The 17,857-nt window shown below is 42.5% G+C and overlaps 1 protein-coding gene across 6 annotated transcripts in view; it reads right to left on the bottom strand.

The window, feature by feature from the left end:
• Positions 1-1,496: 1,496 nt before the first annotated feature.
• The window catches only part of ELP3 (elongator acetyltransferase complex subunit 3), a 103,799-nt gene continuing 87,438 nt past the window's right edge, over positions 1,497-17,857 (bottom strand). For all 6 annotated transcript variants that reach the window (XM_025393904.1, XM_025393908.1, XM_025393905.1 and 3 more), the window contains one exon: positions 1,497-1,935. In XM_025393904.1, coding sequence (XP_025249689.1) covers positions 1,859-1,935 — 77 coding nt within the window. In that variant the 3' untranslated portion in view covers positions 1,497-1,858. The remainder of the gene's footprint in view (positions 1,936-17,857) is intronic.

Raw genomic sequence — 17,857 nt, 5'->3', positions numbered from 1 at the left:
ATTCCCTAAATTGTCATCTTTTGAAGTGAACTTTCCATGTGCAGGCCTTTTTACCATTTCACAAAAGCCCTTCTTGTAAGTTATGTGTGTTGATCCATTTGGGCACCTAGCACCGATGAGAAGGTCGAGGCCCACAGACTTTGTGCTCCAGGGCTGTGCGGCTGGTTCTGTCTCCAGCAACGCAGCTCTGACAGCCAGCGGGAGTATGCTTTATTAGTTTTATTTTTATAGGGTAAAAAAGCATAATTGAGAAGTAGCTAAGTCCCTAAACGACACTCATGGAAAGCCATGGTAGTTCCACAGTGAGCCCATAACAAAGCCACTGTCATTTGCCTCGTAGCAGTTTAATGAAATGGCAAACAGCACCCAGGAGGAAATGAACAGTGCCATAGGTTGGAAACTGAAACCTGCACATTTCGTGGCAAATGTCACTGCATTTACAGGGAGAGAGAAAAAAAAAACCACATGACTCTTCTTTGTATGTTAAGGACTTTTTATTTTCAGGCCCTTTCAGAGGAATCAATTCCTTTAAACCTTTGTAAAATGCCACAGGAGCCAAGGTTAAGCAATGCTCTTAACTTAGGAACTGACCCTCTCCAGGCAGAGTCTCCAAAGTAGATTACCTCGAAATCTCAAAAAGGTAGTTCTACAAGAGGAGCCTTTGAAGAAGCCAATCCTGTTTTCCATTGTTTTGCTTTCACACAAGTTGAACTTGAACTCTTACCTTTCTCCATTTATAACAACCAAAATCCACCTTAAAAAATTAAAGGCTGGGTGCAGTGGCTCATGCCTGTAATCCCAGCATTTAGGGAGGCCGAGGTGGATGGATCACCTGAGGTCAGGAGTTCGAGACCAGCCTGACCAATATGGTGAAACCCCATCTCTACTAAAAATAGAAAAATTAGCCAGGTGCAGTGGCGGGTGCCTGTAATCCCAGCTACTTGGGAGGCTGAGGATGCAGTGAGATCACACCACTGCACTCCAGCTTGGGTGACAGGGCGAGACTCTATCAAAAAAAAAAAAAATTGCAAGTAATGGCTTCTGTGGAAGCAAATCTTGATTTAGGGGCACACAATCTCAGACTCTACCCGCTCGGGATAGACAAACAGGAAAGCCAGAGGCTCTCTGGGGACCACACTTGTGGCTGCCCACACTGCTCTGTAGTTGCCAAGAGGGTGGGAAGTCGAGACAACAAAGAACATGAAATGAAGCTCTTTGTCATTGCCGTCTCGGATGGTGGACTCCCGCCTGGGAGAGGCTGGTGGCCGGCTGCTGCCAGCTCACTCCCCGACAACTGCAATTCCTCTTTCCCCGTCACACTGCTATTTCTAAACATCGGCACTGTAATCAGAATGATTTCCATGAAAACAAAAGCTCATTTTCCTAACTTGCGCTCCAATGCGTATGTCGTTAGAGGCCTGAGATCAGAGTCTGGTGGTTTTCCTGTTTCAACCTGACTTTCTGTCCCTAGGGTATATAAATAACCTACTCCTAAGTTTGCTCCTCGAATGACAATCAGTTTTATTTCATGAGTTATGGTGTCCAAATGAACTAATTTGCTTTTGTCACCGTCTGAGTCAAAATAGGCCACCTGCAGGCCTCATGCAAAATTTAGAAACTGGATAGACGATTTAAGCCTCAAAAATGCAATGATTTTTTTTGGGTGCACACAGGAGAGGACGGATCTGGGGTGTGGTCAGCAGATGACCAGCCGTGGCCTTGAAGGTCTCTGCAGCTGCGGGATGAGGGTGAAGTCCCCTATTTGCTCTGCTCAGCCTCTCTGTTGAGTATTTAAGAAATCCTGATTCTCCGTGTTCTGCCAGGGAGGATACTGCAGAAAGGTGGACTGGTGTGGCCATTATTTCAGCATCTTCACCATGTACGGGCCTTGTAATCTGTAGCCGATCTTTCTATAATAATTCCTGGTGCCAACCCCTGCAGAAAAATTGAAGTAAAAAAAGGAGCATTCACTTTAGTAATTCTCAAAAGTCGGCATGTGCTTCCCTCAGCCTTATACCCTTCCCCCACCCAGAGACCAAATTCTCTCCCACATAAAATCTCAGTTTAATGTTTGGAACATTATTACTTTGAATTCAGGCTGCATTAAAATACAGAAACTGCTAAGTGGAGAGAAGTTACTCTCTTTCCCTGATTTTTAACATAAGCTCAGGATATGTGACACACACACTCACAGGCAACAGCAAATGTGCTCACCCATATGTTGGAGCCTGTGTATTCACTATCCTACAGGCAGCTCCAAGCACTACCTTAGGTGCTACAGGTGAACGGGAAGAGGTAGATTTACTGTCTGAGCTGCCTATACTTCAGATGAGGCCAAACGATGGATGGTTTCCCAGAAGTTTTAAAGAGAGAAGAGTGGGGGGGAAAATGGAATCTCCACTCAAGTAGCGAAGGTATCTTCACCCAGTAGCGAAGGTACACTTGTGGCTACTGTCAGAAGTGTTGGGAGTATACAGGGCTTAACAGGAAAAAGTGTTTTCCTCATTAGTTGGTGTCAAAGAAGCAGGTTTGCTGGAATGGCCCTGGCTCATGAAGTGTGGTTTGTGAAGAGAAGTGTAGCTTTTTCACACCAAGCAACTGTCCAGTTCTCTGTTGACACCAACTGGGTATTCTACAATTTAACTCAATTTGAACACTACCTACTCTGATGAGCACAAGGCCCCCTAGTTCCGAGCTCAGTCCAGATACTGCCCTGCAACTTCAGACACCAATTGCAAGCAGAGGGTCTGCAGGTTGCCTACAACTGCTGTCCGACTGGGCTACAAATGGAGGGTTCCTACAAGCCCCTCTTCAGATTTGATAATTTGTCATAATGGCTCATAGAGCTCAGGGCAACATTTACTTACGTTTACCAGTTTATTCCAGGATATGATAAAAGACACAAGTGAACGGCCAGGTGAAGAGGCACACAAGGTGAGGTCTGGGAGGGTCCTGAGCACAGGACTGTCTGTCCCCACTGTGCTGGGGTGCACCATGCTCCCAGAAAGTGGATGTGTTTGCCAAAATGAAAAGTTCTCTGAATGCCATCTTTTAGGGATTTTTATGGAGTTTCACCGTGTAGGTATGATCAATTACTAACTCCATTTCCAGCCCCCTTCCCTCCCTGGAGGATGAAGGGTGGGGCTGAAAGTCCAACCCTCTCATCATAGCTTGATCTTTCTGGTGACAGGTCCCCACCAAGAGTCACCATATTAGAACAAAAGATGCCCCCTGAACCCCTACAGTTCAGGAAATTACAAGGGTTTTAGAAGCTCTATGTCAGGAACCAGGAACAGAGACCAAATTATATTTTTTATGATGTCTCAGCATTCAAGGAACATGAACTAGTTGAAGTTGGTACGAAAGGTCCATTACCCCTGCATATTGGACGCATTCCTCAAAGAGCCCGGCTGTCTGTATCTGGGAGTGAGACAGCTGAGGCTGGGCGGGGAGAGCTATCAGCAGCACCTGCCGCAGGCACTCCCTCGCTCCCTCTCTGCATGTCCCTGTACTGGGCTTTGGAGAAGTGCATCTCCTGATTCTTCTCTAGCTCGCTGGCTGCTCTTCCTCAGTCTCCTTTGCTGGTTCCTCCTCGTATCCCTAACTGAAATCACTGCAATATGCAGCTCTTCTGTGCACGTGCTTCCTGTGACACTGAGCGTAAACCTGCGTATATACTGGCGACCCCTAAATCTGTCACTCAGAGCCTCAGATTCGTCCACAGGTGCTGCACGACCCACCTGAATGTCTAAATCAGCATGGGAGGTGTAGCAAGTAAAAAACCCAACTCCTGGTGCCCTGCCCCCACAAGCTCCCTCCCTCAGGAAGCTCCCTCTCTGTAAATGGCCACTCCACTGCCAGTTGTTCAGGCCAACTGATTGCCATCTTTCCGTCAAATTCCACATCAAGAGACTTGAAGAAAATGAAAGAGGAAGGCCTGAGGCTACAGGGGTGGGCACAGGATTCTAGGGAGCAGGAAAAACAAATGTGAAAGCCCTGAGATGGGCCTGCGTTCGTCCTTACTCAAGGAACAAAGAGGCACCATCATGCAGGTCTCCTAAGGAATCTGGCTTTTATTCTGAGTGGGATGGAAGAACGAGAGGATGCTGGTCAAAGGAGGGACACGATCTGACTGCTGTTTTGAGAACCAAATGAAGGCTCCAGGAGGGCAGGGGTTTTGTTTTGTTCACTGTAGAGCTGCCAGCACCCAGAGCGATGCCTGGCACATGTGAGGTACATGGTTAATATTTGCTCACTGAATGGATATGTGACCAAGGGAGAAACAGGGAGACCAGATAGGAATCGATGACAATAATCCAGGTGGGAGATGGTGGTAGCTCAGGCTGAGTCACAGCGGTGAAAAGTAGCCGGAGCCTGGGCACATGTGGAAGGCAGAGCGAAAAGAATCTGCCGATGGATGTGGGGTGTGACAGGGGCCAAGGTGATGCCAAGGTCTTTAGCCTGAGTAAAGGAAGAGTCTGGAGAAATAGGAGCCACTGTTGCCTGGGAGTGAGGAGATGGTGGGAAGAGCTGCAAGGGGCATCAGGAGTGGGGCTCCAGTCAGGCTGCATGTGGAATGGCTGCTAGACATTCATGCCAAGATGCTGAACACTGATTTTGGAAGTGTTTCTTGTTCTTAAAGAGACACAGGGAGTGCTATGGGTTAGGTATTTGTCTGCTCTGAAACTCATGTTGAAACTTAATCCCTATTACTGAGAGGTGGGGCTATGAAGAGGTGACTAGAGTGTGAGGGCTCTGCTCTCATGAAAGGATTAATCTCTTCATGGACTAATAGGATAATGAGTTCTGGTGGTTTTACAACAAGAGGAACAGGGTGCTGAGCTGGCATGTGCAGCCCTGCCACTGTGTGATGCCGTGTGCTACCCTGTGCCACCGCAGGACTCCACAGAAAGTCCCCACCCTCAGGAAGGCCCTCACAAGATCCAGCCCTTCAACCTTGGACTTTTCAGCCTCCAAAACTGTAAGAAATAAATTCCTTTTCAGGTATTCTGTTAAAAGCAATTGAAAATGGACTTAGAGAGGGATGGTCTCTTTTCCTGGATGTTGCTTTGCAAGGTAATTTCGGAGTGGGGCAGTTGTCTTGCAAGGGGCTGAAGTGGCTGATGCAGAGTGAGAAGGCATAGCCACCTAGCTTCTTTTGGAAACTGTTGAACCCTAAATTAACCAGTCCCAAAGCTTCTCTATATATTTCTTATGAAATATTTTCCATTTGGTTTAAGCCATTTTGACGATATTTTTGATTTTAGGTATACAGCTCAGTGTTGCTAAATACATTCACATTGTGGTACAACCATCACCCATCCATCTCCAGAACTCTTTATCTTGTAAAGCTGAAACTCCGTACTAACTAAACATCAACCCTACTCCCCCTCTTCCAGCCCCTGACAACCCCCATTCTACTTTCTGTCTGCATGAATTTGACTCCTGTAGATACCACATGGAAGTGGAATTATGCAGTGTTTGTCCTTTTATAACTGGCTTATTTCACTTAGCACAATGTCTTCAAGGTTCATGCATGTTGGGTACAAGCCACTGAGTTGAGTTTTCTGTGACTTGTAACTAAAAATATCATAACTGACAAGTAAGCTTGAGGACAGGAAGAGAAAAACAAACAAGGTCAAGCCACTATTTAAAATCAGAATTCAGAGTAATTCTGAACACACTGCTCTCCTGCTTAGAATCACTAATGATGGGTCCCAAGATAAAGTTCAAATTCCTTAGCCTGACCCACAAAGTCTTTCCTGCCCAGACTCTTCGACTTTAGTTCCTGGCACAGTTGACTAGGTCCAGAATCAGCAAACCAGGCCTGGCATCACCACCCGGGCTCAGCCACTGCCTCTGGGCGCTTCCCTCAGCAGCCGCCTACAAGGGCACTCCCAGCCACCCTCCCATTCATCCCCGAGGTCCCACCAGGAGACCTTTGCAGATACTTCCCCTATCTACAAAGCCAGAATTCACAGCACCCTCTCTCCAGGCTGGCTGTGTGCCTTAATTAGAGTTCCATTGTTTTACTAATCACACTGCACAGGTCTGTCTCCCTCCCTAGGATGTCAGCTCTTTAAAGTCAATGGCTTCTATCATCAGTGTCTGGCATATAAGCAAGATGCAATAAATGTTTGCAGATCTCTCATATGCTGGCCAGCTATTCTTATGTTGTGTATATACAAAGAAATGTGTTCCTGGAGGATGTACGTGAAAAAAAAAATGGCTCTATGTTGGGTGTTGGGTAATGGAATGATTCAATGTACAAGAGCTGAAGGGCAGGACAACTTCTTAGCCTAGGTACAAATTTCCTACCTTGTTAGCTGAGAGATTAAGAGGCACCTTCCTGACTTATATTATTATCTCTATCTAACAAAAACTGCCCCAAATCTTTCAGAAATATTTCTGGCTTTTTATATTTCTATTTTACTTTTACTGTTTTCCATGGACTTAAAACAATGTATCTTGGAGAATGTCAAACACACAAAAGTGCAGAAGACAGTGCACTGAACCTCCCTGCACCTATCGCTCAGCTTTAGCAGGGACAATTCACCTATGAGACCTCTTTTTTTTTTTGAGATGGAGTCTTGTCACCCAGGCTGGAGTGCAATGGCACGATCTTGGCTCACTGCAACCTCCGCCTCCCACCCAGGAGACTTCTAAGCTTCGAGCTTTCTACTCATGTGAACTTAGAAAACATCTCTAACATTTCCTTTTGGTTCTGCTCAGCTCAGTTCTTGGAGACATGTTTAGTTTTGCTCTTTTATATGTCCTCTGTCAAATGAAAATGATGGCCTAATTTTCAGAAGGAAGATGTGTAATTGTTGGTCTAAGAGCTTCACTTCCAAAAATATGCATCAACCTATATTTGTCTACCATAAATGGCTGCAGAGGTGAGAGAGAAGAGTTCCTTACATCTAACACAGGACCAGACAGTCCTTGGATAACCAGAAAGTTCAACAATCAAGAGTGCCCTGATTTCTTAGGCATGCTGGTTGAAAGAGCTGCTTTACTGGGGTACATCTAAGCATTTCTCATCATGATTCTCACGGAGCTACAGGCTCCTTGGGCCTTCTACTTTTTCCTTTCAACAGGAGGTGTGCCCTAGAAACGATTACCACCTTGGGCAGGGGCACTCAGGCCTCACGATGGGCCTTTTGGAGGAAAGCTGTGTATTGAAGCTCTTGTCCTTATTTTCAATAAGACGCGGCAGGCCTGAGATGGCGAGCTCAGCCCTGAGATGGAACACTGTCTCCGGGTCCTCTGAGAAGTGCTGGCATCCAGGGGAGGGAGCTTCACCTCTAGCCAGTCTGGACTCTAACCTCTGCTCACCTAAAGAGCTAAATTTCTTTCTGCCTCTTGTTTTTTGAAAGAAAAATTTCCTCCTGTTTCTATAACCTGCAGAACAGGTTGAGAAAGGCATTAGCCCTGCACTTAACTACCAGGGTTGGGGTGAGGGCCTTGCTCTGCTCTGATCCCCTCTCCATGTTCAGCAGGGCTCCCAGAAAGTCCCCTGTCATAGTAACTTTCCTTTTGTTAGCCAGCCAAGAAAAAGCAATCATCCTTCAGAGCTGACGTCAGCCACCCTCCTGGACTGACATGCAGGCTGCCTGGACCGTCTCGGAGTCCTCAGCCTAACTGCTCTGCCTCCCCTAGAGAAGAGGCGCCCACAGGCTGTATGAGGAGCCAAGTGCTCCACCCGATGGCCTGTGTGGGGTTCTGCCAAATCCCTGGGATGGGGAATGAGCAGGAACTCAGTCCATGCAGCAGCCTCAGGGTGCCCTGCTACAGAGCCAGCATTAAGAACAGCAGGAGTGGGGAGAGTCCAAATGCAGGCTTTGTTTTGTAGCACTTCGGAAGGCCGAGCAGGGTAGATCACCTGAGCTCAGGAGTTCGAGACCAGCTTGGGCAACATGGCAAAACCCTGTCTCTACTAAAAATACAAAAAATTAGCTGGGTGTGGTGGTGAGTGCCTGTAATCCCGGCTACTTGGGAGGCTGAGGTATGAGAATTGCTTGAACCTAGGAGGCAGAGGTTGCAGTGAGCTGAGATCGCGCCACTGTACTCCAGCCTGGGGGACACAGTGAGATTCTGTCTCAAGAAAGAATGGCAGGAGTTGGGGGAGTCCAAACACTGGCTTTGTTTTATCCTCCCAAGTTCTCTCATCTACACCCTGAGCTTTCCTACATGACCTTTTTCCTACTCTGTAGGCAGGATAAATATTTTTATCTTCCCCACTCTACCAGCAATGATGATGAGATGAGTTAGGTGAAAAAAGAATACCTTGCAAAGTGCCTAGAGTGAACAGCTTCTGTGGTGGCCTCCCCTCTGCCTCTGCCCCAGGACATCCACCCCCTTTGGGAGAAGAAAAGCAGCCTGCTTATTTGTACATGAGTTTTACTATATATAAGTTATTAAAATGACTTCCACTGCACACTTCAGATCAATTACAGATAGACCCATGGAAAGGGGTTACATTAAAGGCAGAGGACACTGCTTGCTCTGGGATGGGCTGAGAGGAGTAGAGTCATTCAGCACTCAGTGGGAAGCCCCTCTCCCAAGGATGACCTCTGGCTACTGCTCCAAGGCGGGCTGGCAAGAGCCCCTGGCCTCCCTGTGAATCTCCAACCCGGAGGAGACCCAGGGGTACCACGTCTCTCTGATCCTTTTCTGAACCAAATGTCCTCAAGCCCCTGATGATGAGAAAGAAATCCTCTGCTTTGATTCCATGTCCCTCTCCAAAAGATACGCACCATGTGGCTTAATCTGCTAACTCGAAGGATTTGGGAAAAGGGGGAATCACAGGCAATGCCTATGCTGGAGCCTGGGCCCCTGGCTACAGGAGCACGCTCATCCTGGGCTGCTCAATGCTCTTTAGTAAAAATGGGAAATCAAACCACACCACCTTAGACTAACCAAAGGCCAAAAAAAAAAGAAAAGAAAAGAAAAGAAAAAAAATGCGGGGGTGGGGGCCAACAAACCCAGATGTGTTTTTTTTGTTTCTTTGTTTTTGAGACGAAGTCTCACTCTTGTCGCCCAGGCTGGAGTGCAATGGCACAATCTCAGCTCACTGCAACCTCTGCCTCCCAGGTTCAAAGGATTCTCCTGCCTCAGCCTCCAGAGTACCTGGGATTACAGACACCTGCCACCACGCCCAGCTAATTTTTGTATTTTTAGTGAAGACGGGGTTTCAACATGTTGGCCAGGCTGGTCTCGATCTCCTGACCTCAGGTGATTCACGCACCTCGGCCTCCCAACATGCTGGGATTACAGGCCTGGCCACAAACCCAGATGTTTACTTAAATTCTGCTGTGATTCTATTTTAGAGAGAAATTGTAGGGGAAAGAGTGGGGAGATGGAGTAAGCCAGTTTGTGTGGTACTTGAGTTTGTTGAAAACCAACTCTTTGTTCCTCCAAGTTGCTGCAGCCTTTTGTTCTAAGGGGATAAATGCAATACCAGAGTAATGTCTTTGGACACTAAAAATAAGTACACCTTTCCTCTAAATGGGAAAATAAATCACAAATCAAGAGTAGGAAATGAACTTAAGTGCTACCTAGCTTGTGATTCTAATTCCATCTCAAAACAAACAAACAAACAAACAAAACCACTTGGTAGAAGTTAGAGGGAGATTTAAATACCTGCCAGGCATTGGATTGCTAGAGGCTCTCCATGCACTAATTTCTTTAAAATGTAACAAGATTGCAATTATTGTCTTAGGAGAAAGGTGAGTTTCAGAATGGGTCATAACTCAAGGCCACAGGATAGGGAAGTAGAACTGTAACTGAGACCCAGCCTGCCCGACCCCATGGCCCAGAGCGTTTCTAATGCGCCTGGCACCTATGTGATGGGGTAGGCCCACCCAAATCCCCCGACTCTGGTCTTGGACCTTGAGTCAGAGTGGGTAAGCACATCCCTTCTTTTCTGGTAAAGAAAGGACTTGCCATTTGTCTTAATCACCTCACCTCCTGTATCTGTGTCCAGTTTTTCAATGTCCTTTTATAACTCATTAGATGAAACGAACATGGTGGCTATTTCCATTTTTAACAATATGGCTTAGTAAGAAACTGAAGAATAAATCACAGAAAAGGGTCTGATAACAGGCAATAAGAAACTTTGTACACAGATTCAGCTTACAAATGTGAGAATGGGAAGGGGGAAACTTTTCAGTAACAACTTGGTAAATTGCAGTCACCATTTCTAAAATGACAAGCACTACAACACAGAGTTTGGAGGAAAACAACAAAGAAGGCTCAATGATGGAAGCTAGAGCAGGGCAGAAGAGTCAGGAGTATTTAAGCTTAGCGAACAGATGACTTCAGGCTTGATTATGGCAGACAAAATTAAGAATAATACTCCAACCAAAGACAATGAAAATATTGTGACAAAATTTAAAATGTTTCTGCTAGGAAAATATCAGAGACTATTAAGAGCTCTTAATTGTCAGGTCAAGAATAAGGAGAAAATGTGAGCTTCTAGAAGGGAGTAGAAGTGTTTGTGTCTCAGGGTGTGTGATCTAGGAAGGGCAGCTGAGATACCGGGGGCGCGGGGGCGCTGTCTCGTGGCCACCAGAAACAGAGAAGCAGTCATAACACTCCCCCAGCGCCCTGCTGTTTAGGAGGTGTGGAAGCAACTCTGCCTCTCAGTTGCTTCCACACCTCGAGGAGGCTTGAAGAGATGGAACATGGGTCTGAATTCAGAGCCTGGCACAGACAGGGACCCAAGCATAGCACCCTCTCTTCTGGATTGTATTCTGAAAGGCTCTGAATTGGGAGGAGGGACTGGTGTGGTGGGGATAGGAATCTTCTAGATAAACTACAGTCTTGGTCCTAGACAACTATGACTCTGAGATGCCTGGCTAAAGGAAACAGGTCTTCCTTGGAGGAAGCGAGCATCACCTAGGTCTTCGAGTATTCCCGAAAGCAAATTCTCATATCAAATGCCCAGCAAATGATGAGGTGCACTTTGAGACAGGACATGACAAGAAACAGCAGAAACTCCAGATGTAACATCACTAGACACAGACTGCAAACAGGTATGCTTACTATGTTCAATGTCTGAAAACAACTGGAAACATTAAAACATGACATCACAGAATGGAAAAAGATACCAGAAATTTAGGAAATGTTAAAGTGTGGGACCAATGTATCAATGGTTGGGTCTAGCAGATCAGACAGAGCTAAATCAGTAACCTGAAAGATTAAGTCAGAAGAAATTATGGACAACAAAGCAACATTGGTGGGGAAGAGGGTATTAGACACAGTGGATACAATAAATAGGTCTAAAATATGTTTAACTGGAGTCCTAGGAAGAGAGGTGAGGGAGAATGGGAAAGAATCAATATGCATGTGTTAGAGGCTGCAAATCACACAGAACTGATTTTAAAACCCAGTTCACTGATTAAAGAAGCCCAAGGAAGCCCAAACGGGAAATCCATACCTAGAAATATCCTAGTAAAACTAGAGAAAAACCAAGACAGTGAAGACAGTCTGAAAGAATAAAAATAATATATATTTTTAAAAAAACTACAGAAGTAGCCTGAGGGAATATCCTCAAAGACAGCTGATTTCTTACCTGCAACATTAAAAGCCAGAAAATAAGGGAAAGACAGATACAAAGTACTGAAAGAAAATACCTGCAAACCCAGAATTCTATACCTAGTAAAGACGACCTTTAAGACAAGGGTCCCCAACTGCCAGGCCACACAACATTTATAGCCACTCCCCATTGCTCGCGTTACTGCCTGATGAACAGTAACCACCTCCTGTCAGATCAGCAGTGGCATTAGATTCTCAAAGGAGCACAAATCCTATTGTGAACTATGCATGCGAGGGACCTAGGTTGTGTGCTCCTTTTAAGAATCTAATGCCTGATGATCTGTCACTGCCTCCCACCATCCCCAGATGGGACTGCTGAGTTGCAGGAAAACAAGCTTGGAGCTCCCACTGATTCATATAATTATTTCATTATATATTACAATGTAATAATAGAAATAAAGTGCACAATAAATGTAACACACTTGAATCCTGAAACCATCACCCCAACCCCTTTACTATCAGTGGAAAAACTGTCTTCCACAAAACCAGTCCCTGGTGCCAAAAAGGTCGGGGACCACTGCTTTAATAATAATGCAAAATAAAGACATTTGTATACAATCAAAACTGGAACAACTTGCTACCAACAGATAATAAATTCATAATAAAGGTATAAAGAAAATGTGTGCAAACTACTGAAATATCCATCAACAGTAAAACAGATAAGCTGTAGTACATCATGGAATCCTACATGTCAATGAAAATGAAGACAATACTTTAAAGATATAGCAAAGATAGAAGAGCAAAGAAAGTGGTAAATATACAGTTGCCCTTGGTATATGTGGGGGGCTGGTTCCAGGACCACCTACCAAACTCTGCACATGTCTTGCAGTTGGCCCTGCAGAAGCTGCATCTATGAAAAGTCAGCCTTCTGTATACGCAGGTTTCACAGCCCACAAATACTGTGTTTTCAATCTGTGTTTGGTTGAAAGAAATTCGAGTATAAGTGGACCTGTGTTGTTTAAGGGTCACTTTTATCAGTAAATCTAAGTGAATACTAACTGTACATAATAATATCTTGGGGATTTTAGAAAAACTTGCACAGACATGTGCACACAGCAACTTCAGAAAGAGGATCTCCAAATGGCCAGTAAACACATGAAAAGGTAGTCAAAATCATCAGTTATCAGGTAATGCAAATTAAAACCACAAAGAAATGCCACTCATTTATCAGCATGGAACAACTGAAACTCATACATTTCCTGTAATAGTGAAAAATTGTAGAAGCACTTTAGAAAGCCACTTGGTAGAATCCTCAGCTAAATCTACGTACTCTCTACAACCCAGCAACTCTACTCTTAGGTGTACATTCTACAGAAATATGTCCTTATGTGTCCCAAAATACATATACAAGAATATTCGTAAGTCTAACCTGGAAACCCAGCAAGAGTTAAGACAGATAAATTGTGAACTATCAGCATAATGGAATCCCATATATCAATGAAAAGGAATGAAATGCTGCTACTACAACGTTGGCTCAATCTCACAGCAATGTTGAGCAAAAGTAACCAGAACAAAAATATGCAACAACAAAACTAGACTATGTAGTTAAGGGATGCATACTTAGGAAGAAAATACCAAAAAAGTTAGGATACTGGGAAGGAAGAGGGAGGGGCCAACAGAGGCACTTCTTGGATGCTAGTTATTGACCTGAGTGGGGGTTATAGAGTGCTATGGTCTGAATGTGTATCCCCCACAAAATTCGTATGTTGAAACTTAATCCCCAATGCAATAGTATTAAGAGGTGAGGTCTTTGGGTGACAATTAGGTCACAAGGCCTCTAGAACTATGAGAAGTTTCTCATTTATAAATTACCCAGTTTTGTTATAGTAGCCTGAGTGAGCTAAGACATATAGGTGTTATTTGACATTTTATAAACTCTGCTATTTGTTACAGCTTCCAGTAAACTTTTAAAATGAAAAAGAAGGCAAGATTAAATAATCTCAACTATGTGACTGCTTAAATGGGGAATGAAATAAATTCTTCACGTCTATAGAAAAACAAGTGAGCAGGGTTGTGATTCCAACTGGACAAAGAACGAACATGGAATTATTAATGTGATTTAATAGAAGAAGAAATAATGAAGTTTAATTGATCAAGTATTTGCTTAGTATGTACTAGGAGCCTGGAAATTGAACAGTTTTATCTCTTGGAATTCCTTAAGAAAAACCTTGGCTTAATAATTTAAATGTTTTCATGTCTGAAGCAGGAAAATGAATCAGTTATTACAGGCGCATTCTTGTTTTCTGATGCTTACTTGTTAGGACACAGGCCACCCTTCACTGCTAGTAATGTGTTCTTAGATGGAATTAAAATTGTGGCCACATCATATTCTCATAGCCAAACTTGTAAATCTATCCTTTAAAGCTTAAATTTCTGCTTTGATTAGATGCAAAACATTCAGTTGATTTATGATAGTTTAATTATAAGAAATCAGTGAAATAAAAACAAATTAAACTGTTTTAATTGCTTTTGGGTTCAATTAATCAACTATTGCCTACTTGATATGTCTACCAACATTAATACCAGGAAATATATTCATTAGTTTCATTCACTTGTTATTGAAATGAGACTTTATTATTTCTCATTGATCTCCTGCCAGGATGGCAATATTTTACTCTTCAACAATGCACACTGATATGAAAGTTGGGAAAAGGTTTTTATCCTGAATGTTTGAAAATGAACCAATTAACTATACGACCCTAAACCTTTCAGAATTTTTCCCCCATTCTATTAAAAAAAATCATACAAAGGTTACCCATGAATAATCTTAGTTCTTCAAATTGGTTATTGCAACTAACATAGTACACATTATTCTCCATCACCGTGGAAATACAGAGTATCTCAAGAGAGTCTCCTACCCAGCAGCCTAAAGGTTCTTCTACACATTTTGAAGACTACCAAGATAAGAACAAAGAAAAAAAACAGGTAATTTACAAAGGTTTTTTTTAATACACAAACTTTTTAAATTACAAACTGTAATTTATCTATTTACAGAATCTAAATAGATACTACCATGGCTAACTTACAGTTGGGTGATGCTGGTGGGTCATCTCACAGCTTTAGAAAGTTTTTTTCTTTCAGGGAGTCTGGCCCATGATGTGACATAGGATGGCCCACAATCATCTGATTCAAAAATAGAGTGTCTCTGTTCCTATCAGTGCAGGATGTTTGCTATGTCACACATCATTCTCACTTCTTTACTCATGTCAGACTGTACCATCTTATAACCTGGTAGGAAGAGGGACCCCTTCAATTTATAGTCTCTTTAAATACAGACTTCAAAAGGGAAAATGGCAAGGTAGGAATTTTCAGAGATTCATCCTTCTGCTAATTAGACGATTAAGCTGGAAAAAAATAATTGGAACCAACTGTTTTGGAATGCTGGAATTTGATAAGATATTTATAGCAACTAGGGGAGGTGAGGGGAGAGGATATAAAACTTCACTCAGGGAACAGCATGCTCAAGCCATCAACCATCCCCCTATTCCTTAGCTCCACCGTAGCCACAGGAACGGTAACTTATTTTCCTGGAGCAGCTGGCTGGAACTGGAGTGGGCAATAAGGACCTAGTCCTCCAAAAATTTGGGGCTGTGTATTGTGTTCACTTTGGAGGTTCCTGGAAGGACCAGTGCAGACCCTTGTCTTTGTTTTGACCCCATCTCGCTTCCTTCGTGGAGTGTATCAAAAGATTTGAAGAGATACATATCCTTTTTTTTTGAACCAGATATTTAAGAAAATCCCTCTCAGGTCACAGGCTGATCATAGAGATAAGAACAGAAATTTCAGTGACTACACACACAATGAAGAATACAGACTTTGCAAAAATAGTTTGGAAAAGTCACTAGACAGGGCAGGGTGCAGTGGCTCCTGCCTGTAATCCTAGCACTTTGGGAGGCCGAGGCGGGTAGATCACTTGAGGTCAGGAGTTTGAGACTAGCTTGGTCAATAAGATGAAACCCTGTCTCTAATGAAAATACAAAAAAATTAGCCAGACGTGGTGGCACGTGCCTGTAATCCCAGCTACTCAGGAGGCTGATGCAGGAGAATAGCTTGAACCCAGGAGGCGGAGGTTGCAGTGAGCTGAGATCATGCCACTGTACTCCAGCCTGGGTAACAGAGCAAGACTGACTCCATCTCAAGGAAAAAAAAAAAAAAAGTCACTAGACAAATGCATGATTACAGACCTCAAAAGCAATTCCTCAGAAAGAGAAGGATGATTTCCAGAGTTACCACATTACACTAATTGTGTAGTTCTCAGTAGTTCAATATAAAATTCTAAAGCATACAAAGAACAGGTAAGAATGGCTCATTCACAGAAAAAAAGAATTTAACAGGAATTATTCCTGAGGAAATCCAGATATTGAGATTACTACTCAAAGACATGAAGTCAACTGCATTAAGTATGCCTAAGGAGTTACAAGAAACCATGGAAAAAGAAAGGATATCAGGAGGATACTATTAAAAAGAAGGAATGTCAATAGACAGGAATTATATTAAAAAATAGAAATTCTGGTACAGAGATGTATGATAGTAAAAATAAAAAATTCACTAGAGGTGTTCAATGGCAGTTATGAGGAGACAGCAGACAGAATCAGTGAACTTTAAGATAACGCAATTGAATTTATCTAGTCTGAGGAGCAGAAAGAAAAAATGTAGAAAAATAAAAGACCTGGGGGATACCATCAAACATACCAATATATGCCTCACTGGAGTCTCAGAGGGAGATGAGATACATAAAGGGTAAAAAAAATATTTAAAGAAATGGCTGAATGCTTCCCAAATTTGACGAAAGACATGAATCTATACATTCAAGAAGCTCAGCAAATTCCAAGCAGGATAGACTCAAAGAGATCCACAATGATCACAATATGAGTCAAACTGTTGAAAACCTGAGAGAATCTTGAAAGCAGCAAGAGGGAAATGAGTCATCACATACGAGGAATCTCAATTAGACTAGAAACTATGGAGGTCAGAAGGCAATGGGATGGCACATTTAAAGTACTGGCTGAAAGAAAAAAGTAAACCTGTCAATCATAAATTCTATATTCAACAAAACTATCCTTCAAGGATAAAACAGAAATTAGTACATTCCCAGATTAAGAAAAGCTAAAGAAGCTTATTACTACTAGAGCTGCCCTATAAGAAATGCTAAAGGAAGTCATTCAGCCTGAAATGAAAGAATAGGCAGTAACTTGGAACCATTTGAAGAAATAAAGAACACTAATAAAGATAATTACATAGGTAAACATAAAAGCTAGCATTATTGCACTTTTGGTTTGTAACTCCTCTTCCTATATTATTTAAAAGGAAAATTCATTAAATAATAATTTTAAGTCTAGGTTAATGGATACCTAAGTATAAAGATGTAATCTGTGACAATAACAATACAAAGGGGAGGGACAGAGATGTATAGGAGCAGAGTGTTTGCATACCATTAAAACTAAGTTGGTATTATTCAAACTGAGTGACTGGAGGCTTAAAATGTTAATTATGATACCCAAGGTAACCACTAAGAAAACAACTAATAACCAAAAGAGTCATAGAGTGACTACATTAACAGACAAAACAAATTTTAAGTCAAAACGGGTTACAAGAGACAGAAGACCATTATATGGTGATAAATGTTCAATTATCAGGAAGATTTATACAATTACCAACATATATGCACCTAACAACAGAGCTCTAAAATATATGAAGCAAAACTTGACAGGACTTAAGGGAGAAATAAATAGTTCTACATTAAGACTTGGATACTTCAATACCCACTTTCAACAATTAATTTAAAAATTAAGATAAAAGATCAATAAGGAAAGAGAGAACTAGAACAACACTTTAAACCACTTAAATCTAACAGACATATATAGAACATGCTACCACTAATAGCAGAATGCACATTTTCCACAAGTGCACATGGAACATTTTCCAGGATAGATCATATGTCAGGTCAAGAAAACATGTCTTAATAAATTTAAAAAGAACTGAAATTATACAAAATGCCTTTTCTGATCACAAAGAAATGAAACTAGAATAACAGATGGAAACTGGAAAACTCATAAATATGCAGAAATTAACACATTCTTAAACAACCAATAGGCTAAAGAAGAAATCACAAGGAAAACTGGAAAACACCTTTAGCAAATGAAAGACAAAATGCAACATTCCAAAACTTATAGGATGCAGCAAAAACAGTGCTCAGAGGGAAACTTATAGCTGTAAATGCTCACATTAAAAAAGCAGATACATATGATCACATTTGGGA

This window comes from Theropithecus gelada, chromosome 8 (assembly GCF_003255815.1).
Source record: "Theropithecus gelada isolate Dixy chromosome 8, Tgel_1.0, whole genome shotgun sequence".
Taxonomy (NCBI): Eukaryota; Metazoa; Chordata; class Mammalia; order Primates; family Cercopithecidae; genus Theropithecus; species Theropithecus gelada.
Note: the sequence above shows the minus strand (reverse complement) of the source record. Positions and strands in the feature narration are given on the sequence as shown.